Source organism: Oreochromis aureus, linkage group 15 (genome assembly GCF_013358895.1).
Source record: "Oreochromis aureus strain Israel breed Guangdong linkage group 15, ZZ_aureus, whole genome shotgun sequence".
NCBI lineage: Eukaryota > Metazoa > Chordata > Actinopteri > Cichliformes > Cichlidae > Oreochromis > Oreochromis aureus.
This window is the reverse complement of record NC_052956.1, coordinates 11,048,447-11,076,075: the sequence shown is the minus strand read 5'-3', so window position 1 is coordinate 11,076,075 and position 27,629 is coordinate 11,048,447. Positions and strand designations below refer to the sequence as shown.

The 27,629-nt window shown below is 39.5% G+C and overlaps 2 protein-coding genes across 3 annotated transcripts in view; one reads left to right on the top strand and one right to left on the bottom strand.

Moving 5' to 3' along the window:
- The window catches only part of mettl24 (methyltransferase like 24), a 43,124-nt gene extending 32,689 nt beyond the window's left edge, over positions 1-10,435 (top strand). For both annotated transcript variants that reach the window (XM_031727630.2, XM_031727629.2), the window contains 2 exons: positions 2,998-3,223; positions 8,868-10,435. In XM_031727630.2, the coding sequence (XP_031583490.1) occupies positions 2,998-3,223; positions 8,868-9,212 (571 nt within the window). In that variant the 3' untranslated portion in view covers positions 9,213-10,435. The remainder of the gene's footprint in view (positions 1-2,997; positions 3,224-8,867) is intronic.
- On the bottom strand, positions 10,083-27,247 carry cdc40 (cell division cycle 40 homolog (S. cerevisiae)). The gene is made up of 15 exons (XM_031727628.2): positions 27,026-27,247; positions 26,500-26,586; positions 25,422-25,551; positions 25,245-25,331; positions 24,983-25,122; positions 24,525-24,621; positions 23,006-23,145; positions 22,009-22,083; positions 21,771-21,816; positions 20,212-20,313; positions 18,604-18,719; positions 17,457-17,590; positions 14,848-14,924; positions 11,267-11,411; positions 10,083-10,675 (listed from the first exon to the last, which is right to left on the bottom strand). The coding sequence occupies exons 1-15, from the start codon at positions 27,215-27,217 to the stop codon at positions 10,498-10,500; spliced, it is 1,746 nt and encodes a 581-aa protein (XP_031583488.1). The 5' UTR covers positions 27,218-27,247; the 3' UTR covers positions 10,083-10,497.
- Positions 27,248-27,629: the final 382 nt, after the last annotated feature.

The window sequence follows — 27,629 nt, the reverse complement described above, 5'->3', positions numbered from 1 at the left end:
GGCAGCAACCCATCAGTCACAATAGCCTGATAATAATCTAAATTTTAAAAAAACAAGCTTAACATGAACAGTGTTGCAAAAAATGGTTAAATTAGCCTGTAGGGACCTTTTTTTAATGAGGCTGTCAAGATGTTTACTTCTGATTAAGAAGATTTCTGCTGTAAAGTTTGGCATTTAAACATTAGTCAAGTGACCACTGGACAAACTGTAGTTTTTGGTACTGTCACTCTGGCTTAATTTTTCAGCTACATGGGTTTTTAATGTTTTTAATGACATCGGCGATCAGTAATCCATTAGTGTGACAGTGAGCCTGAAACCTTAACCCTGAAATTGAAGCAGCAACAGCACTGTTAATTTAATTATTTACACCTGTCGATTTCTTGTTACATGCTGAAAAGTTACAGTTACACATTTTCTATTTCCCAGGTAAAACTTTGGAGGGGCAACATTCTTCTTTAAGCTCACAGATAATATTGAAAATGTTCGCTCAGATCATACTGTCTCATTTTTAGTCTTAAGCAACATTCAAGGAGACAGAACTGTGAAGTCATGTCGGATTTGCACATGAAGGGCAGAAAAGATTTCTGTTCAATGAAATTGGTCCAAACTTGACAAGCTACCTGTAGAATGAATGACACGCAACAACTTTAGAACATCAACACAGGCTAAAGGACATGAGGGTGAAAAAACAAACAAACAAACAAAAAAACCTTTTCACATTTAAAGGACATGTTTATTCATATCCTGTGGAGACAGATATTGTCATAAAATTGGGTTTTGTTCCTTAGCTCTGAGGTTTTCTATTAGTATTTGGACTGCAATGGGTTTTATTTCTTATTGCTTTATTTCTAGTCCATTAAGATTCCTGTCCTTATGGTGTTTTGTAGTTTTACTATTTTCATGTCGTTATCTTCTTGATTATATTTTCAGTTTGGCCTTCAGGTTTCCTAGTAACTCTAAATTGACTGGTATATAGCCCCTTTCTTCTCTATGTGGGCCCTCAAAGAAACAATACACATCCAACTTGTTTTTTTGCCTAAGTGAAATCAATATAACAATCACACCCCGATGAATATGTCGGAAGTAACTTGGGGTTCAGTATCTTGTCCGAGGATAGTGGAGCCAGAGTTCGAACTGCTATACCTGTGCCCGAGGCAAAGCCATGCCAGTGGTTATGGTTTTTTGCCACCATGTTCCCTTGTATCTTGTCCAAGTGTGAAATTTAAAGTGAGAGACAGACAGCGACTCTCAGAATGACAAAAAACTGACACAAACTGAGACAGTTTCTCAACCCGCCAAGGGTTTGTTAATCAGCCCCACCTCCAGACTTCACCACACCCAGACAACCTGCTGACATAATGGGTCAGGTGGATTCATAGCTCTTTATTACATTTACAGTGCAAACTCTGGGAGTTTGTGACAAGAATCTAAACACTCACGGATCTTCACATCTGGTTACATCAACAGCAGTCTCCTTACAGCCTCTATAAAGAATGTGTACGAAGTAAATTTCTTTCTAGAGCACGCAAATTTATGTAGCCATTCATCCATCATGTTACCCCTCCTGCTCTCATGAGAGACCTAGTAGAGACCCTCCTTTATGAGCATTGTTATTCTGAAGGGCATGTGACGCACTGTGACTTCCCCCTTTTGCTCCTGCCACCTCATGAGTAATCCCCGTAGTGTCGCTGCACTGATTCTCAGCCACTCACCAAAACCTCACCAGAGAATGAGAAACTCTCAATGAAATATTTAGTGCTCTAAAAAGAGACATCTAGTTGCATCTCAATCCCTCACATATTGCTCATTTCTCATCTTCCCACCAGCGGGATGCATTTTGGGACCCGGTGCCTCATCTGTAAAAGTCGCGTACTGTGAAATCTACTCCCTTTGCCACGATAACAGAATACAGCCGCCGCGCAAACAAGACACAGGGGAATGCAGACGCAGAGACAGAGACACGAAGAAAAGGAGAAAATTGTGGAATTAGAGAAGGGAGGGGTGGAATAAACAGTGAACAGCAGTGAGAGAGGTTAGTGAGAAAGTGAGGGGAGAAGGGAGAGATGGCATGAAAGAGACAGAGACACGAGGGAACGTGTCTGTCTGCTTAGATTTACACATTTTAAAATAGAGAAGCAGGCCACTTGTAGGAAAAGAGATGTGGAGGTGGAGAGCAAAGGAGAGAAACATGAAACAAAGGAGACATAAGAGAGAAACACAAGCGTCAAGTATCTCCTGGCTAAAATCTTTATTCCCTTTGTTTGAATTATTGATTCTTTTCTGGCTCGGAGGCCAAGTAAGATCACAGTGACGCCGTGGTGTTATCTTGTCTGTATCCTTTTATCAGTTTTACTCGCTCTGTTGCATTTGACATGTGTAACGACCGGCTAAGGTGTTGTTTCATGTCACAAAACCGATCTTTGGGTCTTTGATCAAATGTTTTCTCTTTAGCGGCGCCTCAGAGAACATTTTTAAAGTTTTAGATCACTGGAATACAACAGAAGGGCTTCACCCTGCGTTGTTCTCATAAGCACTTGGCCCTATCAAATGATGGAGCAACAATAAAGACGATGGTTTTATAGTTGACAACCAATTTCTAATGAAATCCAACCCAGCATGAGATAAACACGCATTGAAGTTATACAGCTGCATTCATGCAAACATCCTTCTCTAACGATGGCTATTTTTAGAAAGTTTTTAATACCTGCGTTTTCCTACCTGACTGTCTGTTCCTGTACCACACTTTGACTTCCTTAAAAATGTGCACATGGGGTGAGATTGTATGAAATGAAATAGCTAGTTGCCATATAACTTTGTCAAAATATCATAATTTGGGCCACTCTTACCACCTAGTTTTCATGTGTCCCGTGAAGAATCTCTTCATCTCGTCATTGGAACATTTCATACAAATGAAGTCAGGATGATGAAATATGTATTCATGTAAATGGAGCTGACTCTCACATATTCATCCTCTCTGTATTTTTGTGTGATTTCTAGGTTAGGAATGGATGACCGGTCCCTGGAAAGTTCTCTCGCCCGATCAGGCTGTGAAGTCCACTGTTTTGATCCCAGCCTTAAGCAGCCTCACCTGCAACAAGCTGAAATGTGGCTCCATCGTCTTTCTGTAGATTGGAGGGATCCCAGCCCGGCCGTTGTTGCCCAGCGTCAGTATGCCAGCACGAAGAAACTAGCCACCATACTTAATGACTTTGGACACAGAGAGGTAAGAGATAAAGAATAGGCCACTGAGGCTCTAGATAGGCATGCTCATGGTTCTGTGGTGGTTAGGACAGTCACCTCAAGTCCTGGCCTTGAATCAAGACTGGGGTCTTCCTGTGTGGAGTTTGCATGTTCTCCCAGTGTTGGCATGGGTTCTCTCCAGTTTCCTCCAAAAGGAGGGCTCATACAACCAGTGTAATAATCTAACACCAACAACAACAACAACAACAAAAATAACATGCTAGGCTACTCTGCTAGCTAAATTAGCTAAAGATCTAACTAAACAGAAGAAATAACGTGATGATAGTAGAAGTCATTCAACTGTCTGCCCTCCACAGTTAAGGCTAGGCTAGCCGCATTTAGTTATTTAGCATTTTATTTAATGGTGATTGTCTCCTCCGCTCACCGCTAACTTGCTTTTCTCCTCTTTCTTTTTTCTTTTCTTTCCTTCTTTTTCTCTGTGGTTATTCAGTTTGTTTAAACAGAATCATGCATACATAAGTGAGTGGAGTCAGGTGGAGCTCACTTAGGGAGGTCAGGTCTCTCGTAGTGACATTTCTAACTGCGAGCTTGTCAGCCCTCAGTGGCCCCACACCGGTCTAGGTCCCCGACCCTGGCCATGACCCTGAATTTGGATAAACAGAATAAAATGGATGAATGGTTGTAGATTCTGCTTTAAAGTTAGCCTTAAACCTGATGAAGGTGTTCCTTTATCACCGTCGACATTATTCATGCGTAGCAAGCAAGGGCTGGTTTGCTCCTGCGCGCCTCAACATAAAACAGCTCATTATGATTAATTCCTCTGTTGTCTGTCTTAAACTCCAGGTGAATATCTTCACGTATATATGACTTTTTTTTCTTGTAAATATGACTGTGCTGGATGTATTACCTCTCCAAAACTCCTCAGGGTTTGTGTTTCACCTCATCAGATAGGGATCTGTATTCACGTTCAATCATAAACACGCACCAAGCCCAGTCATAGCATGCATCCTAATAAACACAGTTATAGATCCAACAAGCATGCCTGAATAGGAAGGCTAAATGGTAATTCAAGGTCAAGGAAGCCATGCTTCTCTAAAGAGGTAATTAAATCATGACTTAAAGGCATCAAGGCTCTCTTCTTGTAATATATCCACTTCACCGGGTAACTTTAATAGTTACGGTTACAAAACACTGATTAAAGACAGAGGATTCAGTTTGGTACATAAATGCCTTGATACCATTAAGGATCCAATATGTAATTTTTTGTTTGTTTGTTTTTTAAAAGCCATTATCCCCATTATTGTCACTTCCCTCAGCCACCTTTTCTGATTATCCTCTTTTTTCCAGTTAGAGCAGTCATAGATATGAGTGATTCCACAGTATTGTGTTTTACACATTTGCCTAACATGTGCAGTATCCTCGGTTTGAGTTCAGGAAGAGGTACAAATTCCTCAGAGCGTTGCCTGCCAAATCTGTGGCAACTTCTCATAAGTAAGGGAGCAGCTGAAAGAAGCCAACAGGCACCTGCTAACAGTGCAAATGGCTGTGTTGTGCCACTAATTCTGCACATACACACACACACAAAACAGGAATATAACCAATTTCTACCTTGGTTCAAGGAATGTGTGTCATACCTGTAAGTCAGCATGAACTAAAAATATGAAACGGGGTTCAGCATGCAGCTTCCAGCAAAACGCAGCTGAATCAGGTACTTCTCAGCTTGCGGACAACAAACGTTCAAAGGACAGGAGGGACTAAAGTGCACTCATTAATAAAACTGCCGGTGAAGACACAGTGAAGTTGAAACATTTGTACAGCTGAAGGCTCTTTTGTTGAAAAATGTGAAAGTTCCCAGTAGAAATTGTTCTGTACGTGTAGTGTTGCTGGAAGTATAGCTGCTCTGCAGTACAGCTTTTACAGTACAGCGTGCTTTATGATACTATACAATAAGCCAGATGCTTTTCCCTGAGAGTCTGCTTACACTTGGTTGAGGCCTGTGTCTGTGGTCACATATGGGTGTAGTGTAAACGGTCATGTTCGCTGATGTGTCCTCCACAGGGACATAACAAGAAAATATATCACTTCAGGGTGCGGCGACCCTGTTTCATGTTATCCCTTTTGCCCTTCACATATGGTTTGGTCCTGCTGATATTATGAGTAGGATTATATATATGTTGCATTTTCTTTTCTTTTCTGGAGTTTTCTGAACAAATGTGATGTTTTACTGGCAACAGATTATGATATATTTATGAAATCTGAACAACAGTGGGCATCTGGATACCTTGGATACGTGACAGAAGCAGGTGTAAACGCAGATGTGTTCTAGCTGATGTAAACACCCATGATGCATTTAAATCCAACTGTTAAAGGGGGGTCGGGGGGGCGGGTGGCTTTTAGTTATTGTGAACACAATTTGAATGTCAAGTTTCTGTTTGTTATTTGTTTTCTTTTAATTTCACTGGTGTATAAAAAACCCCAAAGAAAACCAAACTGATTCATGAAATCTGGGCTCCCACTCCACCCTCAGGATAAAGTGTGTGTTTTACACAGAGGTTATCCTTTTTTTTTTTCTTGGCGTGAGCTTTGCAGAGCATCTGTATCACCCCCCAGGGCAAAATCTTTTCTTTTTTTTTTGCATCACCGCTGTTAACACTCTAAAGTTTATTCCACTAAACCTCTCTCTTATAACGAAGTGAACATTTCAGTTAATATATATTGACTGCTAGCTGTGCTTATCATTGTTTTTTGTTTTAAATAGACTAAATTTAAATTAGACTGAAGCAGAATGCCTGGCACAGAAACCAGGTGCTTTGCTTTAGCTGATTTAAGCTGTGCGGTTCGAGTTGTTAAACCCTTTTCTGCAGGTAAAAAGCAAACACGCAAATCATAGAAGGTATTTGCAAGGATATGAAGATGTCGGTGTGTGACAAGATATGAACAAATAAGGGCTGGCGTGTTTACAGTATGTGTGGGTGGGTTTGTACACCATGCTGCGTTATAGATAACACACCTCACCTGTTTTAAATGCAGAGCCACACATGCATTCTTGTAATGAGGTTTTAATGTGAGTACACAGTGTGCCGGAGGAGCAAGCAGCAAGCAGCAGGAGAACTGTTTCTTCTCCAATCCTCAGCGACAGGAAAGGCAGCAATCAAGAGACGGGAGTCGCTCTGAAAGGTCAAAATATGCATTTGTGCGGCACTTCTTATCTCCGTTAGTTAAAAAAGAAACACACACAGATGACTCATTCACAGAGCTCTAGTGACCAGCTGACACAGCGCACACACTGTCACGGCGGGTGCAAATGTCAGTAGCAGGAAGTCACATCTCATTTAGCGAAAAAGAGCTGCAGATTGGACAATCGATCATGGCAGTAATTGCGTAACACTGCCCAGAGATGCTACCATACGGGATTTAATTAGCCTAAGCAGAAAAAACTTACATCTAACAATCTTTGGACTAAGAATGTGCTTTTTGTGCCTAAACGTTGCACTGAAATAATTAGAGAAAAAAATGTTACACTCACGCATTTTTGTTTGCTTTTTAAAAGGTTGCAGAAATAGCCCAAAGAGAGGTTAATGCAGCTGTTGAAGTGTTTTCACCAACCTTTTAGATTCTAGTAAAATTAATATTTGGAAGTATGATCTGCTCTTTGGTGGCATAGTCACCAATAAAAGCACTCAATACTAATAATAATGTCAGGATTTCTGTCCTGTTTGGCTGGTCAGTTGAGGTATTCTGTGTGCAATAAAAAGAAAAAATAAAGTCTGGGTAAAAGCTAGGATTTATCTCAAATAAATACATTTCCATTCAATTAACAAGCCCAAATGTAAACTCCCATTTTGCAGTTCTGCTCTCAAATCAGCAAACTTGTTTGTTTACACAGACTCAGACAACTTTTTATCAAAAGCCTCTCTAAAATGAAAATGTGTTCCAATGCCTAATGCTGAGATTGCTGTACAGAAGTAATCACATACATTATGACTCACTGGAAGCAGAGGAACTCATTGCTCATTGGCTAAAACCGTTTACAGCAGTCTCACATTAATATCTCTGTTAGGGAGGGCAGGAATTTCACAGCGTGCAAAGTCATTTGACATAAAATTGTCTATGGAGGCTATCCACCGGGGCTGATCAGCTTCATTATTGCAGAGTCAATTTTGCCTTGTGCTTGTGTGTGTGTGTGTGTGTGTGTGTGTGTGTGTTTCAAATCTAATCCTGACTTCTAAATGAATTTTTATAAGACAGCCACAGAAATGCATGATTTTTGATTTGCTGGCACAGTTTAAAATTCAAATGAAGCTTAAAACATAAAAGTTAACATTGTTAAATATAATAAAATATAAAATACAAACAGATCGGGATTGCTCGTGGTGATATGGCCATAAGCGTACTATCATGAGTGAATTCACAGATGTAAATAATGGTTGTCTGTCACTCCCATGACCTCCTTTTTTTGAACCTGCCTGCATTTCTTTGCTTAGTTTAAATGTTTTCCCTGTGCTAGTGTGGCTTTTCTCCAGGTACTCTGGCTTCCTCCCACAGTCTGAAAATGTGCATGTTTGGTTAACTGGATTGACATAATGTGAGTGTGAATGTTTATCTGCCTCTCTGTGTTGGACCTGTGCTAGACTGTTGACCAGTTCAGTGAGTACACACTGGAAGACATGAAAATAAAAACGCTTGCTTGTCTGCAGTTAAACATGAAGCCAAAGGAAATCAGAATATTTGAACAGAAATAACCCCCATGCTCCACCCATAGACATGGATATGGGACCACAAAGGCAAAAAGGCAATTTCTGGGAAGTCCACGGAAGAGAAAAATGACAACAGATAGAATGAAGCTGTGTAATCAGCTATAATGCTTACAACACAATACAATGTACACACACATAAGCAGATAGAAGTTAAATGAGCATTCATTTTCAGCGATGTCTGATCATTTTCCATCATGGGATTTCTGTCCAATTAAAAAAAAAACACGTTTCTGCTTGTGGGAGTGAGGGACAATGATGGGGAGGACAGAGGACGATATTTTGCCACAGATAGTTGTTTTTGAATCCCGTTTAGTTACACTAATGAGGTCTGGGGATATTGTGTGGTGTTGCAAATGCATCAATTGGAGAGGAGCTTGTTTAATATATATGCTGCCATACCACCCGACACTTAAAGTTTAGCTCAAGAAATGTAATCAGCCTATTTGTTTTGGGGGTTTTTTGTAGAAAAGGCTCTTTAATGCACTAATCCCTGATGTTTCATTTGGTTAATGCATTATTGACTATGGCTACATGATGCACTTCCTGAGAAAATTATGAGATACTGGTGAGCCTGAAAGACAATCTGCTATACTAAACCTGAGAGGAAGCCCAGTGTCCTGAGGATATGCATAAAACTTTGAGCATGCATGAATGTCCTTACATGAATATGACCTAAGGGTGCTATTAACATTCATCTTCTGAAGCATTTCCTCCCTGCTCTATCACAGCAAGTCTTGTCAGGCTGCTCTTTCACTCAATCCATCATCAAGATCACCGGCGCAGAACAAAATCAAGCTTCACTTTTCATCTTTTAATAGCTTTTGCATGTAAGAACTCCATGCAGCTTGGTGTCATTTATTACCTAAACAAGACGCATTTAAATCTGAAGTTTTTCCGGTTCTGTTTCAGGTGGATGTACTGAAGGCAGACATGGAGAGTGCAGAATGGAAGATTTTGGAAAATTTGATCCTCGAAGGAGTCCTGGACTCAGTGGGACAGCTGCTGCTGGAGCTTCACCTGCACTGGGCAGGCTTTGAGGTGGGTGGCGATGAGCCATCTGTGGTGCGGTACTGGTACAGCCTGCTGAAGGAGCTTGAACGCTCCGGCTTCCACCTCTTCCACGTCCACAGCGATCCTGCCAAACCTCACGTTTTTCTACAGAAGAATGTGCTTAATGCCAGCAGTGCTTACACCTTGAGCTGGGTGAATACTCAGTGGAGGCCTTTAGGGAAACCAGATGGAACTCAAAAATAACTTTTTACCATCGCTGATAACTGGAAATCTGAATGTGCAACATGGACTTTCTAGGGCACAGCTCTCTTCAAATACACTGCTCTTATCTGGCCTGACCGTTGAAAAAAAGTAAAAATCTCTGCTCCTACTTATCCTCCTGCTCATCCTCTGCTGGCCTGTGATGACCTAAGCCAAGTAAAGGAGCAGCATAATTATCTCCAGAGGCTCTGTGTTCTACCTCATAGTGGCTGTATTATTGGCTGCAGGAAAGCTTCTGAGTCACCGTCACAATCATCAAGGTCCTATCTAAGCCTGGCCCAAAGCCAGGCAGTCCTACCCGATAGTAGACAGCAGAAGTCCAGAGACCACGCAGCTCACGAGCTAAATTATGAATTCAAGGAAGTGGATACAGTGTTACAGGGTCACTGACAGTGAGTGAATATTTTAAGGAGGCGGGATCTGCTCCTGAAGAAGTAGTTTCCATGCATCATCACAGCATGACAATGTGATAAATGGGACTCTACACTTGTACAGAGTTTGCTTGTTGGATATTTAAATGTGGATATGTGTGCAAGTAAGAGAAAAACAACTGTAATTCCACAGTTTCTGGAATTATAATAGAAACCCCCCCCCAACAATTCACACATAAGAATTTTACACCATCAGTTCCTTTCCTCCACCGGCTTTCTCGTGTTCAGCTGGCGTTTGTCTGTTCAGCACCGCAACACTGCCAACAATCAGGAAAAGTAGCACTTTAAAATAACCACATTATTCAGTTATTGAAATTTACCAAACTTTTTGATGATGAACCAAATTTCTCCTCATGATTTTGATTTTAAAGAATAAACACTTTGGGGGGGGGGGGGTTTCCCCAAAAGAAGGAGGGCTTCGTTTTTTAAAAAGGTGAACTTTAGGTTGTTTATTTCCACAAAGAGATGGCCATACAGCTGAAAACAAAGAATATTTTTTATCACGAATATGAAAGGTATACTGCCAGAACATTGGAAAATACAGTAACAAAAAAAGAAGAAAAAAAACCATTAAAAATAACAAGGTACCCCCTGTAATACTTCTTCTGCAGTAATAACAATCCTTTGAAAGTTCTTGTTTGTACAGATATTACATGACTAAGTATTTTGATCTTTCACAGGGTAAAAAAAATACAGCTGTACAATCAGACTGGATACCAGTCCTTTGGCTTTGACTCAAAAACAGTTCCAGACCATGAGAAAATTGGCCTCCTCCTTTTTATTGAACCAGTCAGGTCATGTCCATTATTTCCAGAAACCCCTCCTCAGGGACAGATCTAATCCCAGAGTTTTATCTGTCCATCCCAGCCACAGGTGATGACCTTGGAGGTTTCATGTGGATGCCACAGGGCGCTGATGCACACCTTGTCATGAGCCTTGATCCTGTGATAAAGCTTGGTGGTTTTCCAGTCCCAGATGTTCAGCTTTCCATCTGCATCTCCTGACACCACATAACTGGTAGAAAGAAACATGTTTCATAATTAGCACATGGTTAAAAATAAAAATAATAATAATAAAAATAAATTAAATTTAAAAAAAAAAAATCACTTCTGTCTTCACTTCAGCAGCCAAAAGGTGGGAGTTGGAATTTTTGGTATTTAGTCTAGGCAGGGGTTGCAATGTTGCCATGGATACTGAAAGGAAGTGAGGGCACCTGCTCATAGTCGTGGGTGGTGGGTGAGAAGAGGGACAAAAAAGGGTCTTAATGGGTGTTTTGTGTAAAAATAGGAAGATGTCCTGTGAGCTCTCCTAGTGATGGCTGTATGGTTTTTTTGCCAAGAGTGCTTCATTACCTGGATGCATTTTAAAGCTCAGGATGAGAAACAGCTTACAGAATACAAGCAAAGGTATCTCAATGTACTGATCATCTGCATAATGGTGCATTTGGACCCAGTTTTTAATTCACCCATTACACTAATAGCAAATTTTTATTCATAAGTACTGTTTAGTATTTACTAGTGGAATATTCTAAAGCTTTAAGCATCTCTACTTTGTGGTTTCTGTTAGAATAAAACTGCCCTTCAGAGTGACATTGTGAAGGCTTACCTCATGTCTGGAGAGAAGTCCACTTGGCATGCATAGCCAGCTACCATGTGACCCTTGAAGACTTTCTTTTTGTTTAGTCTGAAGCGGTTTTGGGCTCCAAAGATCAAAATCTGGTTGTCCATGGACTGACAGGCGAGCCATTTACCTAAAAAACAAAACAAAACAATAAACCATTAGCCAACTATGCTGCAAAGCACTTTCTTTTGCCCTTGATAACACAATACACATTTCTTGCAAAACAAACACATTCTACATAATAGCGTTCAAAGTTTTGGATATGCACGGTGAAATTTCAAGGTGATGTTTGAGTTCAAATTCAAATGCATATAAACTTTAAAAGCTGTCCCAAAACCTTTTAAATTTATTATTTGCATGATTCTGTACAGCCAAGTGTTTAACAAGCAGCCCCTCAGATCTTCAGTGTGGTATTTTGATGATATCTTCCACTGCTAGCATGCGCTAAACCTGACAGTGCAAAAACTGTGATCTGGAGGGACATTAACTAACAGCAGGTACACAGTAAATGGTAGAAACTGCCTCACGGCCAAAATTCTTCAAAACAGCAAAACTGGAAATTTGGATTCAAGTGGACAGCCCTCTGAAAAGGGCATGAACTCATCACTCTGCCATCAGTGAATTGGAAAGATTGAGGCAATTTAGGGAAAAAATAAAAAGAGGTTTTGCATCAGTGGCTGCTCAGCTGAGATCTGCTTTAGAGAGCATTTCAGCCCCTGACAATCCAACAGTTTCAACATCACTGCACGATGGTGAGAGGCAGTGCTTTAGTGTCAAAGCATTATACGATTCTCCGCACTTCTTAAAAGTGTACATGAGGAAATTACTAATTCGATCTGAGAAAGAAATGTAGTGTTGGTATGTGTGTCTTCTTTTTACACCACCCCCAGAAAACTTGTCAGCAAATGTCAAATAGAATAAGTGCAGGAGAATGAAAACAACTTGACCAATTTCAGCAGCGCACTGGAGCTCTGTCTGCTTAGTCAACATGAAAAAGAGATGGGGAAGAACAGAGAGAGGGGGGGGTTGTTGTATATATGGTGCCAAGTGGGGCTGGGTGCCATTTAGGCTTGAGAGAAAACTGAATGGTCTCCCACTGAGAGCTCATTCATTATTCACATGCTAAAGATAAACAAACCACGCTGGAACAAATACGAATATTGCCCAAAGGAAGAAGGAGAACGAGGAGAACATGAGGGGAGAAAAAATTAAAAACTGGGGGGAAAAAAAATTGTAGAAAGGAAAAGGACAAATGAGGACAAAAAAAGGCTTTTGTAGGTTGCCTACAGAGATATTACATAAATTACAATGGAGATGTTTCCATGGATACAAAATGGTAGTGTGATATACTGGGGTAGGGGGCAGATTCTCCTCTGCTAGGTTCTGCTCCATGTGTGGGGAAGAGCTTTACACACAGAACACACACATTCAAACAGACACACAGGGTGAAACTGGGAGCAGTAGAGAGAAGCAGCTCAACCAAGGACAGTCCTGGAAACTAATGACTACCAGCCAAAGTTAATCCTGTACTAACAGCCCAGCTTTAACAAGCTATGCTTCATCTGTTAAATTTTGTCATCATGTGTCTACATCCCTACAAAAGCCCAGGCATGTCTGAGGGCTAGAGCACATGTTTATGCTCATGTGTTTTGGTTATGTCCCAAATTATCCAATTTCTCGTGTCCAATTTATAAGAGGTTTTCTACATTTATTGGAAAAAAAATGTTTCATTGTTACCCCAAATACAGCCTTTTGTGGCAGGAAGGTTCAGGACTCATTAACTGAATGGTATGGACATAGTATTAGTGACATCAGATACTTTTTACAACTTGGGGAGGGAAAAAAAAGATGCACTGCTTAAAAAAAGGATCTACTAAACTGCTTTCTGTGTCAAATATAGAAGCAAAAGATCTGTGATGAATAAGTGGCTTTCATTATTCATTTTCTTTTCTTTTGGGTGTGTGATCTGACTGTTATGCTTTTTCTTTTTTCTTTTATCCTGTGATCAGAGCACATTTTTGTTTATATGTGATCACTTTTATATTATAAAAACAAATATCTTGATCAAGAAAAAGAAAAAAAAAGTCACATGGGAAAATATTACCTAGGCTTCTTTTGTGGTAATACTTGATCCATGTTGTATCTCCTATTACACTATAATGCTGCTGCTGGCACCATGTAGTAATAGATTTACTAAATTCTTTCATCAATGGCTGTAGCTCATTTGGAAAAAAAAAGATGAAAAATGCCCTTTATTTAGTTTGCACTACAAATGCTACTGCCTGCAGGCTGCAATCACAGATAAAATGTTACAATGTTAAAAAAAATCCTGAGTAATTTTCAGAAAAATTCTCTTATGAAGTGAGACCACAGCGATAACATTATTACAAATTTTCTTGATATAATTGTGATATAATTTTGAGGCTTTTATTGCCCACTCCTATTATGCAATCTAAAATTTGTTAACTAGGTATAATCAACATAACATTTCATGGCTGCAGCTTATTTACAGTACAGGTAAGAGTACCATAACCTCGGTAATTGGGTAAGCATATGAATGGATATTTGGATCTCACAGAGTGATACTGCTCTGAAATCTGGCTGCACTGCATGAAGGCATGGTAAAGGTACTTTACACAAAAAGAAATGTAAAATTCAGCAATTACAAAAAATTACAGGCTTATAACGGAGTCCTACAACCCTGACCTAAATCTGTACTATCAAAGAAGTAAAAGCTTTGCTCGTGTGGAGAAAGACATCAACAATCACTTTAGAGAACAAATTTTTGCTCCCCATCAGTTTGGGAGGGTTATAAGGCCAAATTGATTTGAAGTCCATAATTCCACAATGAAGAAGTGGAAAACATTACAGTGCCATTAGAAAGAGGGACTGAACAAGTGTGGCTTGCTTGGAAGGGCTGCCCGAAGAAAGACTTGTTTCTAAAATAAACATAGCAGCTGCACTGAGTCCTATGAAAGCCCTCTTTTTCACACGACTGTATGCTAACTGACAGTATACAGTCATACAGCTGTTCATCTTAAAAATAAATAGCACTGGGTGCCAGTGTAGCTCACTGATGGAGCAGGCAACAGGTCCTAGGTTCGAGTCCGACCCATGGCCCTGTGTGTCTTCTCTTGTTCCCTCTCCCTGCTTCCCTGTCTAATCTTACTGCTCCAGTATCCAAAAGGCAAAATTGCTTAAATATTAAACATTTGTTTTGACATCAAATGTACACAGTTTAAGTCATTCAAGTGTCCAAATATTTCTGTTAACCAACAGTTAATGCATTATCTGTGATGATTAAACAGCCAGAGCTAAACATAGAACTGGAAACACAAACAGCTGACATGTATTGTTAAAAAAATCTGGATCTCATGGCAAGTCGAAAACTCCACGTACAACAAACTTACTGCACTGAGAATATCTGTATTTCCCACCTTGCCTGAGCGATAGCAAATCTCACAAGGTGTGACTCTACTTCAGTGTGGTAATACAGGTTTATGCTCCCTCAAGTCGCCTGTCCTTGACTGTGTTTATGAGTGTTTGGCCATGATTAGTCTACTTACCATTGGGAGAGAGAGTCACAGCTGGCATGGAGTGCATACTGGGCTCAGCAATGTACTTAAAGTCCACAGGGATGTCCCTGAAAAAGGCAAAAAACACTGAGTACACTTGAAGATGGGTTAAACAGTGGATGAGAACAACGTGAGAAGGCCCTTAGCAATAACAGCTCTACAGGAAAACATCGACAGAGCTGTTGTTTGTTTGACATTGAAGGTGCTTATGCCAGCTCAAAACTGCTTATTTACTAGAGAGAGAAGGGCTGTGGTGGGGGTAAAGAAGGAAAAAAAACAAACAAAAAAACAAACAGGCTGCATCACCATTAGTGCTACAGTAAATAAATAAACCCAAGTAATGTGAAAGATGCTTTTGATGCTGCACCAGCCACCAATTATTTATGAAACCCTCCTTCGCTCCTTCACCCGGCCTCGCTGTTCTTTTATGCTCTGCTATGTCTCTCTGCTTTGGGAGAAATAGGAAACTTGGCTATTTGATCTTAACTTGTCTGAAGAAGATCATTCAAATGTACAGTGCATGTATGTGTGTCTGTCAGGATGACAGCATGCCAATTTGCTGAGACCTAAGAGACTTGCTGTAAAATAAAGCAAAGTCCTAAACTCAACTTGCCATCAGCTTTACTAAAACCATGTCCTTGTTTCTTTCTGTGACAAGTGACAGCTGAGGCTGCATGACCGTCACACGGTCAGAGATTAAGGAGCTTCTGTGTTTGTTCAAGCCAGAATCTGCAGTCAAGCCAAACTAAACTCCATAAATAAGAAGCCACACTTTGTTTTTAGACACACTACCTTCAGTGGGTATGAAATTAAGATTTCTATAATATAATTTACCTCATTACATGTGCTAATTTGAAACGAAGGATGATTTGGAGGGTTTCACAAAACAAGTACTGACAGATTTAATTATTTTGTTTCCTTTTCAAATTATTCTAAGAACATTCCGATTTGGGAGTTTTATTAAGCTGAGATAAATTGATCGCTTCTAAAAAAAAAAAAAGCAGGCTTTTTATGAAATCAAGTTCTGGGGAGGCTGTAGCAGTTCTTTGACCATCCTGAGTGATTCCTACAATATGCTTCCACAGTCTCCATCACTTATCTCCCGCTATCCTTTTCCCTCTCATTTTATCATCATTCCAAGTGTCCCTGTGGGCTTCATCGCTCTCTACATGATGTCTTTATGATCAAGAGTTAATTCCCCTTGTTGGTGCAGTTTGGTACATTTTGAATCAATTGTAATCCTCTTGGAAAGCATTCACAGACTCTCCTGATGACAAACCTCTGCTATAGATAAAGTAGTCACCCTGGGAACACTATGTGTGAGAACGTGGACAGAATTTAAATTGCGTGTAGGCGTTTTCACTATGACGTGAATGGCTTGTGGATTTGCTGCCTCACAGTCTGCGTGCTCTCAACATGCCCCTCTCTGCTAGACGCCGCTTCTATTCTTGCAACATGAGACTATTCTTGTAAATTCAGCCTAATGCAGCTCTCACAGGGAGAGTGGGGCAGGGGGACTAGAGCCAGGTGGTATCCGTGGGAGAAAGCGGGACTGTCAAGTCACTTTTTGGCCTGACATACCACTTGCCCCCTTACTCCCACGCTGCACTAAAAAAAAGCTCATGGGAGCCTCTCTTTCTAAGAGCCCAAAGCAGACTCTTAGGATTTAATTCTTTAGCTTGTTGTTGTTGTGTTTATCTTTAATTCTGTCTTTCACATTGACTTAAAGTGTGCAAAAAACTTTTTTAAGCAGATAATCCATCTCACATGCTCATGAGGAAGTTTTGACAAATAAACCAAACTAAACACAAATGGCTGCCCTTGATACAAAACCTCCCCTTGAAGCATTCCATGGAAAGCTTTGTTTATCTGGTGGTTTTTAAATATTTATTATCTATAAACAGCAAATAGCTGAGTTTGTTTACCATGACAGGACACCCCAGCCAGTGTACAAGCCCTTCCCGGTGGTCTTTTGATTGTCCAAACAATTACAAATAGCGGGATATGGACATTTTTAATTTTGTCATTAAAATTCATGTTTGTGTTTTCTTTCAGCATTCCCAAAAGTGGGATTTAAACCTTCCAGTCATCCCAGCACATACACATTACAAATCATTTCATTCACATAGTTTTAGTTATTAGTTAGTTACACTCATATATACTAGGAATCACGTAAAACACTATAATCTGTATCCCCCGTGTCTGCTCCTGGGCTGCTTATTACGGAAGAACAATAATATATAAAAGCACTTGATGTGCCCAAGGTGCATCTTAACAAGCCTATAACAAAGTTAAAAAATAAAATCCAGAGCTAATACTTGCACAGCTCAAAATTACACTGAATACCCAGCTGTCTGTAACTCGTGATTGTTTCGTTTTTTAATTATAGTCCACACTGGTTCACTTCCTTCTTGCTTTACATTCATATTGTTGATTGATTTCTCCAAGCCAATATCAGCTACAGTCTTCTGTTATTAAACACAGAGCATTAGGGAGGAGGATTACATGACTTGCTTGGAAGAACAGCAGCAACAACTACAGCATAGCACTCTCAAGTTTCAACTATGGCATAAGCAGTTCAGGCTGCACTCGGTACTTACCACTCCCAAACTCGAAGACTCTTGTCGTCTGATGTGCTGACAAACCGACGGTTCTCGTCAACAAAGGTGATGGTGTTGACGGCGCCCAGGTGACGATCGTACTCCTGAACCACCTCACCTGTCCTGATGTCCCACTTTTAGAGACACAAAGAGGCACAGACAGCACAGCAAACAGAAGGGAGGTAAACAAATGTATCCCACGAGTCAAAAAGTGGAGTATTAAAATTAATTCACAATCCCTCCAACACTTGTTCCACTGCGCCTTGCTATATTCGTGTGGAGTGCTGATTACCAAAATAAATACAGCTCGTCTCAATTGCACTGCAGAAACAGAGAATATGGCTCACTGTGGGAGACTCCCTATGAGAGCAGCTATAAACTGTACCGATGTTATGAACCTTTTAAATTGCCTTAATGTAATCACAGCGATTAGCAATCAAACAGACTTTAGTCTTAAAAATTAATATTTTGAGAGAAAACAGCATGTACAAATTAAAACATAAAAGGAAACCACACAGAAACCCCTCCAGGGACAGCAAACAAATAAATAAATAAAATTAAGCTCGTCTGTTCGGATGGCTTTTACACCAAATTCCATTTTTTTCCCCACCCTTGGGGTGAGCAGCCATCTGTTCTCATAACCCGAAATGGGGACCTGCATGATTTAACGCTAACCCTGATTATTGTGCCAGATTGTGACTGACAATTACAACTCAACTTTTTTTCCCTATTAGCTAATCTCAGAGAATTAAAATGTCTTTCTAGAGATTTCCAAAAATCCATGGCTCTGAAATGTGGAAAATAAAAAATATATCCTGTCCTTTCAGCATGTTGAGAGGTTCGGATGACTCGTTCTAAAAACGTGATAGTGTAACTATAGATTTCCTACTTTTATCACATATTGTTCTCTTTCCTTCGCCTCTTGTTTACCCTAATGCTTCTTGTGATTAATGAGTTGCTCTAGTCCTGTCAGCCACTGAACCTCTTACAACTCCCACACAACTACACACACTAGCGCTGGAGGATGAGACAGGAGTATATTTCACGGTCCTGCGGGCACAGGGAGTAAACAGAGAAATTCATGTGTGCAACCTGCTTGGCCAACATGATCGACTTTTCTTGCAGTGGAAGAAATGGTCAGCTTTACCTGAACAATCTTCTTATCTGACATGCCGGCCACAAGAAGGTTCTGTTTGTCCTCATCTGGATTGAACTTCACACAGTATGGTACCTTCCTGTTGGTGAAGTGGGAGATACACTGGCCTGTGGTGGGAAGCAAATTGAAAGTCAGAGCTCCAGAATAATCCACACTGGCTCCCTCACAAAGGCACACTGAAGTTGCTTTAAAATTTAAGGACACACTCTACAACTTTCAATGCTGTATGCTCCATATCCCTGCAGGTGGTGACAACTCAGCTGTAACACACAAAAAATTTCCTAGTGTTCATTTGGTAAAGGTGAATCACCACAGGGATGATGCTCCAACTACTGCTACAACCAAGGAAACAGGAAATTGAAATGACTGAAAACACCGAGAGGCACTTGTATGCTAAAATAGCACGCTTTTAATATTACTGCTGTAGCTGCTATGGTATAGGAAGAAACGGTCCCCAGAAAAACAAAACACAACAACTAGGGGGAAAAAAAGTAAGCAATGCTTTTCATTTGACAAATCTAACTGAAGCAAATCAACTCTTAGGAGAAGTATTTGGATGATGTGTCCTCCACTGATATCAACAAGTGGGGGATTTAATGCTTTTCTGCCCTCTGCTGGAGCGGCTCTCTTGAGCTGAAAGGGGTAAAAATGTGACGGATGAGCCAAGTGGGTTTTTTTTTTAAAGGGAAACCACGGGCCCAACTTATAGAGGGAGCACAGACTGACACAGATCGAGCAGATCAACTAAAATTTGGTTTTACTAGCAGACTTCACCTCCACAATAAAGGTGCGTTAGACATGTCATTCATCCTAATTGATCTATTATGTTAACCAGGTATAACCATTTTTAAATCAGTTAACCTGTAAATTATTTTTCTCGTTAATCATTTTAGAAATAATGAAAAATCCATCCATTATTATTTCTTTAAAACTCCCTGTTTATCCAGCCAGCAGACCAAAATTCAAATCATCCGATATAAATTACCCAAAGAAAAAAGAAACCCAAATCCTGGATTACAGTATTGGTAATTTTGCTTAAAAAAAAACAAACATCAGATGATTAATTATTACAATCTCTGTGTTGATTAATTGGTTTTAGCATTAGTGACAAAGTTCAGGTAATCTTGGACTGAAAACAAGTTTATATTAATAAAAACTTCATGCAGAGAAAATATTTTATCATCTAGGAATATATGTGGTTAATTAAATTATTCAATGGGTCATCTTCAAGATAATTAAATAGAGAAATATATAAATGATTATTTCTTTGAGGTTTTATTGATTTGGTAACTTTAAGATTTAAAAAGGAGCCGTATGTATGTGACTGAGTTGGTCCTAAACACAAATGGTCTTAAAGGTACACTATTCAGTAAACCATACAGACTTGGCGTAGATTCCCGTGGGTAAAGCCTGTGGTATGAGGTCCAGTCAGTGGGCTCGTTTCAGTCATTGTGCAAATGTACTGTTTATAAGGTTGGGGAAACCTGCAGTCAGCTGAGACTGAAGAAGTCACTTGGATGAGTGGCGAAATGTTTCTCCCACTGAAAAAGGAGCCGTATGCCTACATAAAGAACGTATTGCTGTCAGTGGCCCACGTACCTGTCTCAGAGTCCCACAGTTTAATGTAGCGGTCATATGCAGCGCTGAGGAACTGGGTCCCGGTGTTGTTGAAACAAATGTCTCGCACTGCTTTGCTGTGACCTAACACATACACAGACAAAGACCACACATATATTACAGACAAATAAATACATCCTCTAAAATTCATTTTCCTGCATACCCCAATCTTGTTACCAAGAATCCCCCAGCTGTCCTCCTTTGAAACCAAAATCATTTGAGAAATATGAAATTTGGTTAAGGGGAATAAAAGATACTGAATAAAGGAATAAAGAAAGGGAGATGAATTAAGGAAGATGAAGTGGAATCTGGGAAAATGAAGGAAATGGAATCCTTAAATGAGCCTGGTAAAACAGGGTGGTGAAAAAAAACACACCTTCTTATTGTCTCCTAATATCAGTCTATGTAACCCTTTGGGTTTTTCCCCTCATACAGTGGAGGTGATGAGAGGTCCCTGTGGGCCTCATGCAAGAAAAATGCCTACCACATTGAAAAAGTCTTTAAGCAGGGCTGTACTGTTTTCACAGCAATAACGGAGCCCACTAAGGCCAAGTACTTGCTTGCTCTAACCCGGTGTACTGGCAGACCAAAGGCAACGCCGCAGCGGTGGAAAGCCATGATGATGTGTGCGCATGCAAGACCACACGGACATGCTACTGCGATTAAAACTACTGAAAACAGGGCGCACACAATCAAGCAAGTGCTGATCGCTGCTTAGTTTGGTAGACATGACAAACAACATCACCTTATAAACAACTACGTGCAAATGCCTCTACAAAATTAAAAACAAACAAACAAAAAAAAAAAAAAAAACAACCCAGAAATATTTCTTTAAGCTGTTGGAGAAAATATGAATATCATATGATCAGTGTGAGGGTTCTGTCCACAAGGCATAGCCAATACCTCTAACACACTCATATTTAGGTCTGCTGCTTCTCCTACTCACTACTTTCTAAGCTAGTCAATCTCTGTCAGTTTATTCACTCCTAAACTGTGTTCTCTCCTTCTGTATCTTCTCGTGTCTTGTGCCCTCCCTTGCCCCTCATTCCCCCCGGCCTCTGAGCTGCTGAATTATGCATATTCAGTGAAGGAGCTGACAAGCAGAACCACAGCTGCAAACAATCTCTATTCTGACAGCGTGCCGTCTCTGGAAAGAGTGTAAGAGAGTCCTGCATGCATTAGCCTAACCTGCCCCCAGACCCCAAATATGCATATATCTGTATATTAAAAAAATAAATAAAAAATCCCAAATCCCCCTGTGCTCTGTCAGTGGTCAGCAGACATGTCATTAGCCCTCCAGTAATGCTGAGCTCACAATGTGTCACTGCTTTGTATTTCCCAAAAGGCTGAGTGCACTTCATACCTTGACCATATTTTAATCTCAGCATCTTTGCTGATGATACATTATTATTTATAAAAGGATTTACTTGGATAAATTACACAATTCAATTTTATACAGCAACTTATTAACCGATACCAACACTTATCATGTACCACATCATTTTGATAGATGATGTAGGATGAGCATTTTGCATACTTACCAATAAAAGTTCGAAGACACCTCCTTTCACCATACACCTCCCACAGCTGTGAAGACAAGAGAACACAGTTACAAAAGAGAAGAAAAAAAAAAAGGGATTTATACTTTGTCGTATTTAAAATACGGGGTAACAGGTTATTGCCACAGAGATTATTACACAATCATAAAGATCACATGTTAGATAAATGTGTATACACCCCCACCCCCCTTTTCTCCAGAAACCTTATTAGCTTATTTACCTTGATCTTGCAGTCCATGGAGCAGGAGAGCAGCAGATGACCAGAGTTTGGAAACAATCGGATTGCGCTGACACCCTAGAGCATAAACGGGATGAGAAATTTATATTTAACCAAGACTCTTTATTTTGAGTATGCCAGTCACTGTTACAGCTTATGGCTGATTTACAGTAAAAGCAAGCTGTTTTGCAAATTTTGATATTGCGCTTATCTGCCAATCTCCTCATGGGTATGTTTTCTGGGGGTCTTTTTCTGTTTTTTTTTTCTTTTTTGTCTTTTTTACTCTTGGCTGAAGCAGGAAAATACTTCAATGTATATCATATAAATGTGACTTGAAATCACAAAGCCATGGCCACGCTATTGCTATCCAAAGATTTTTAAGTTGGACACACCGGCCAAAGCGATAATGCATGCAGGACAGCATGTGCAGACTCTTATTATCATCTTAATTCTGTAATAGTTATGGAAAATATCCATAATTTTCTGCAACATACCGAAGTTTCAAAGTGTCACAAAACTTTGGTGACACCACATGAGCCACTCTCCAACTATTATCTCAACATCAGCATTTCCACACACTTATTATCCTTTTCAAACTTCTTTGTATTCAAATTAGACTCTGAAGTCTGTAACTTCCTGCACAAAGCAGAAAGGAGCCAATTTAAAACTTGAGTGATTTCCTCTCCCTGAAGCGCACTGGCAGATCAGACACTTGAATCAGATCTTTCTTGGAATAACCCAGTGTTTGCCTTTATATGTGAATCATAAAGACATCGTTTTGAATCAAACAAAATAATCTCAGATATGTCGGCACGAAGCAGCTGGTAGATGCCTGTGTTATCAGTGCTCAGAAATACCTAGGAGGTTTTTATGGATTTTCTCAGACATTTTTACAAAGATTGGATAATGAAATATGTATACACAAATGCCCATGTTTCACTGCTCTCAAAATCATTAAAACAAATACATTTAGAACTTTTTTCCTCCGCCTCAAACTGACCTTGGTGTGTCCAGACCAGACATGAATCTGTTTCTTTGGCAGGTAACATTTGTCTGGAGTATCCACAGAACGCAGATTGATGCCCACATCCTGTGGGACATGAAGGTAGGACCTGCCCTGGTAATCATACATGTCTTTAACTGTGGGAGAGAACAAAAGAAACAGACAGAATGTGATGTAAAAGAATCCTGCAGTACTTGGATCTATGCCGGACAAAGGAACACTACCTGACATATTACGTACTGGAGAACAGAAATGAGTAAACTTTGTGAAATATGTTTACGATCTGTTCCCAAAAAGGTTGATTCTATTCATCTGGACGTAGCGTTTTCAGTGGGAGAAACGTTTCGTCACTCATCCAAGCGACTTCTTCACTCTCAGCTGACTGCAGGTTTCCCCAGTCTTATAAACAGTACATTTGCATAATGACTGAAACTAGCACCACTGAAGCAACAATGGGCTGTGAGGTCAGTTCATTGATCATTAATATGCAAATTGTCATGACCATTGATCAACAACCACTGATCAAAGCCCATTGATCATTGATCAAAGACCGCTGATCAATGGCCATTAGTACCATTCACAGAGAGTTGGGGAATGGCTGCAATCACAGCATTGTAAGATGGTGACAGATGTACCCTTAGGCCCCCCTCCTCGATTCAGAGATGGTCTTTCCCTTTTCACGTAAATGGTCTCCTTGACTCTGTGCTCAAAGCAGCATTCCTCCCTGTCCAGGATGTGTACATCCTCATCATTGAAAGAGTGTCCACTGGCCTGTAGGTGTAAATAGACTGCAGAGTCGTGGCCTGACAAGGTAGCTCTTCTGTGTTGTGCCATCCGCTTAGCCAGAGGTTGTTTGGTTTCCCTGATGTCTAAATCATGGCAATTCTCCCAGCACTTCACAGCGTACACTACATTACTCTGTTTGTGTTGGGGGACCTGATCCTTTGGGCGGACCAATTTTTGTTGTAGCGCGGTGTATGGTTTAAAAGCCACAGAGATGCGGTGTTTAGAAAAAATACCTGTCAACTGTTCTGATACTCCTGACATATAAGGAATCACAAAAACTTTGAGACGTTATAGGTGACTGAGTTGTTCCTACAGACAAATGGTCTTAAAGGTACACCCTTCAGTAAACCATACAGACTTGGTGTAGATTCCCGTGGGTAAAGCCTGTGGTATGAGGTCCAGTCAGTGGGCTTGTTTCAGTCATTGTGCAAATGTATTGTTTATAAGGTTGGGGAAACCTGCAGTCAGCTGAGACTGAAGAAGTCACTTGGATGAGTGGTGAAATGTTTCTCCCACTGAAAACGTTATGTCCAGATGAACAGAATCAACCTTTTGGGATTTACTTACCTGGATGATTGAACATGCATCAAGACATTTATGACCTGTTGTTTCTGTATGCTGTTTATAACAGCACAAAATATAATTTCAAAAATAAATAAATAATTAGGCTACATTTTCAATCATGTCTCTAATCGCCACAGCCAATCAAAATTTGCAAAAAAGTCAGTACCATGGAGAATAGTTTTCTCTTCTGAAGGAGCATCTTCCTCATTCCTTCCCTTCTTCTGCCTCTTGGCTGTAATTTCATCCAGCTCTTTCTGCTCATCCTGTACAATAACAATAATCACAACCAGGGGATTACTTCACACTTACTGCCTTTTTTAAAATTATTAAAACAAATACAGCAAACTGAAATGGATTTCATCTAAGATGTAAAAACGAAATGTGAGTAATAATCAGTATTTGGCCAACTGTGCATGTCATCTATTAAAGTCTAGTACACAACCACATAACTTAAACAAAATATGTTCCACTGCATCACCTGTACTATGGGAGTTTTAAAAAAAATTGTCTTTAGAGGACGTTAACTGCATCATGACAAAATATAGGAATGTAAATAAAGTATTTAAAAAAATGCCTTTCAGGATAACAAGTAGATTAATCACATGGAGAAGCAGTCAAAATTACCTCTGTTGGTTTGGCCACATCTTTCTCATCTGCATATTTTGCCCATGGTCCAAGGTAATTGTCAATTTCTCCTGCATCTCCACCTTTGACCTTTTTCCTCTTCTGTGACTTCTTCAAACCGCTCTCAAACACAGTCAGACCTGTAGGAGAAGCCATATGGTACTAGAATCACAAACTTCCCCTAAACTAAATAACTGAAAAGCTTTTTGAACATATCAGTAGATCTTAACACTCAAACATATTGAATATAAATAATGTTTACCTTTATGTTTCTCAGCTTCTTCCACTGCACCAATGTAGGTATTAGAGGATGATTCATGTGTATCAACAGATGGATCTAAAGCATAACCTTTAAGCAAAGAAGGGAGAATTGTAAAGTCATTAAAATTTAAACAGCATCAATACACTGCATCATCCAAACCCAAATCACTAGGCTTACCATATGAGGAGAAAGTCCTCCTTTGCTGTTCAAACATAAAATCATTGACGTGAGCAGGTTCTGCATAGCCAGATAACATGTTCCTGGGGGCAGCCATCTGCTGGCTTTTAAAAGGGTTCGTTGGGCCAAACTATGAAGAAAAAAAATATAAAATCATTAGCAATGCTACAGATAAACTTCTGTGGCTCCTCATAAAAAACTAATTTATTTTTGCACAAGCCCTCTCATACATGTAGATCTTAAAAAAACAAAAACAAAAAAACCCCACAACATCAATAACAACTGACACAGTGATCAATGTACCAGCAGTTAGACTGATAGGCTGCAGGAGCAATTAAGAAGCCTTAATTATCTGTTTTACAAAAAAAAATCAATGAATAACATAAAATACTCAGGTTAGGGACACAGCAGTGGTATTACAACAATCATGAATAATTTAACATTAATAACCATTAACAGCAGTAAATATTCTGATTCATAAACTTAAAAATCACTCCCATCTGGTCACAATCTGAAACAAAATAACTATAATAATTGTATAAGAAGGTAAACAATAATTTATTTGTTTACCTTCTTATATGATTTTATTCTGATACTGACAAATTCTGGCAAATCTTCTGCAAAACCTACCCTATAAAAAGTAAGTACACTTTCATGTTACTAGTTTGGGTTGCAGTGCAACTGAAATGTTGCAGGGGGTTTTGAAACAGGCAGGAATCAGACGAAAATCTTGCATTGAAGTGATTCTGCACATAAGATGGTCAAGGCTTTCAGCAAACTATTTTTTTAAAGTTATTTCTGACAATAATACATTCTAAGGGCAAGACTAATTTACCTTTTCCATATTAGAATATTATGTCAGCTGATGAAATGTCTTTTAAGGATGAATAATTGAAATAACTTTCTAATTTCTCTGTGATGTTGCTCATATATGTATCACCTTTATCATTTAGTGCCGTTTAAAAATAATTAAATATATGTATTTCACACAACTGCATAACAAAGTAATCAAATGCCACTCATGTTATATTATCAGTTAACTAACTATATGTGTAACCCAGCACACAAATAGACTTACCTCGGGTGCAAACATGGTTTCATATGTTGGGTTATAAGTGACTTCTTTCAGAGCAGGGTCCAGGTGTATGCCCGTCTCAACAGCCTCCTAAAATCGGGATTCGAACAATGAGCAAACGAGCTTCTTGATAAATGAGACATGCTCTAGGTTGGTAATTCGCATGTTTTGTTTAACACAATCACACGTGAGATTTAACTAGTACAGTGTAAGATACATGTAGTTGGACCTTAAGTTACACAGAGATCAATCAGTGTGTATTTTTTTAGAATTAGCTCAGGAGTAATTCTCCGACTTACATAAAATTTCCGCAAAGATTACAACACACTTAGCGGAATCTTTCCCGCTTAGTACTACTAGAACAAATCTGTAATTTTAGAGAATAAATAACTTCTAATTTCAACACCACCTTTCCACAGTAATTTGAATAACCTTTATTATTATGAGCATAACAAGTAAGTAAGCCAGAGTTACTCCCAATAATCTAATTATAAAGTGAGGTTAATGTTAGCTGCTTAGCTTAGCTTACCTTGACAGCGACCTCAGGGGCAGAATTTAAAACAGCCAGAGACATACTGCTCTCCGACTGCAACGGTTTAAGGTGAGCCGTAGCATCCGGATCGACTGGGTTCACTTTTTCAACACTTGTATTAGATTCAGACTCATTTTCTGAATCGGAATCACTGCCGTATGAAACGAGGGAAGATATGGCTGCAGACATCTTGGATGTTGTGAATGCGGCGGAAGCAGAAGGGCGGTACTTCCGTTATAGAAATGAAGAAAGAATTTATAGATAATTTATTATTCTCTAGAATTAAGAATTTAAAGAGCTATAGCATTGCATCTTATACGTATGACCGGAATTATTAACTTAAAATTATTAATTCATTACATTCATTAAATAATGTATTAATTTATATATTTTGAAGACATTCATAAAACAGATATTTCAGTTGGCTAGAATATTACTCATATATGTATTACTTTGCTAGAATTAGAATTATTACAATTAACACTTTTAGGCAAAACTACCAAAATTATGGCCGCAGTTTGTAAAATGAGACGAAATACTAACAAGGCAGTATTTTGTTTTTCAAAATAAACAGTCAGTATGTTGTTTAATGTGTTGTTGT

What these genes read in the sequence shown, in the direction of transcription:
- cdc40 (XM_031727628.2), bottom strand. Translation starts at nt 27,217, where the DNA reads ATGTCTGCAGCCATATCTTCCCTCGTTTCATACGGCAGTGATTCCGAT. An exon ending in ACTGTGGGACTCTGAGACAG is followed by an intron (nt 18,720 to 20,211) that starts GTACGTGGGCCA and finishes TTCCCACCACAG; the next exon opens with GCCAGTGTATCTCCCACTTC. An exon ending in AGTCTTCGAGTTTGGGAGTG is followed by an intron (nt 14,925 to 17,456) that starts GTAAGTACCGAG and finishes TGCCTTTTTCAG; the next exon opens with GGACATCCCTGTGGACTTTA.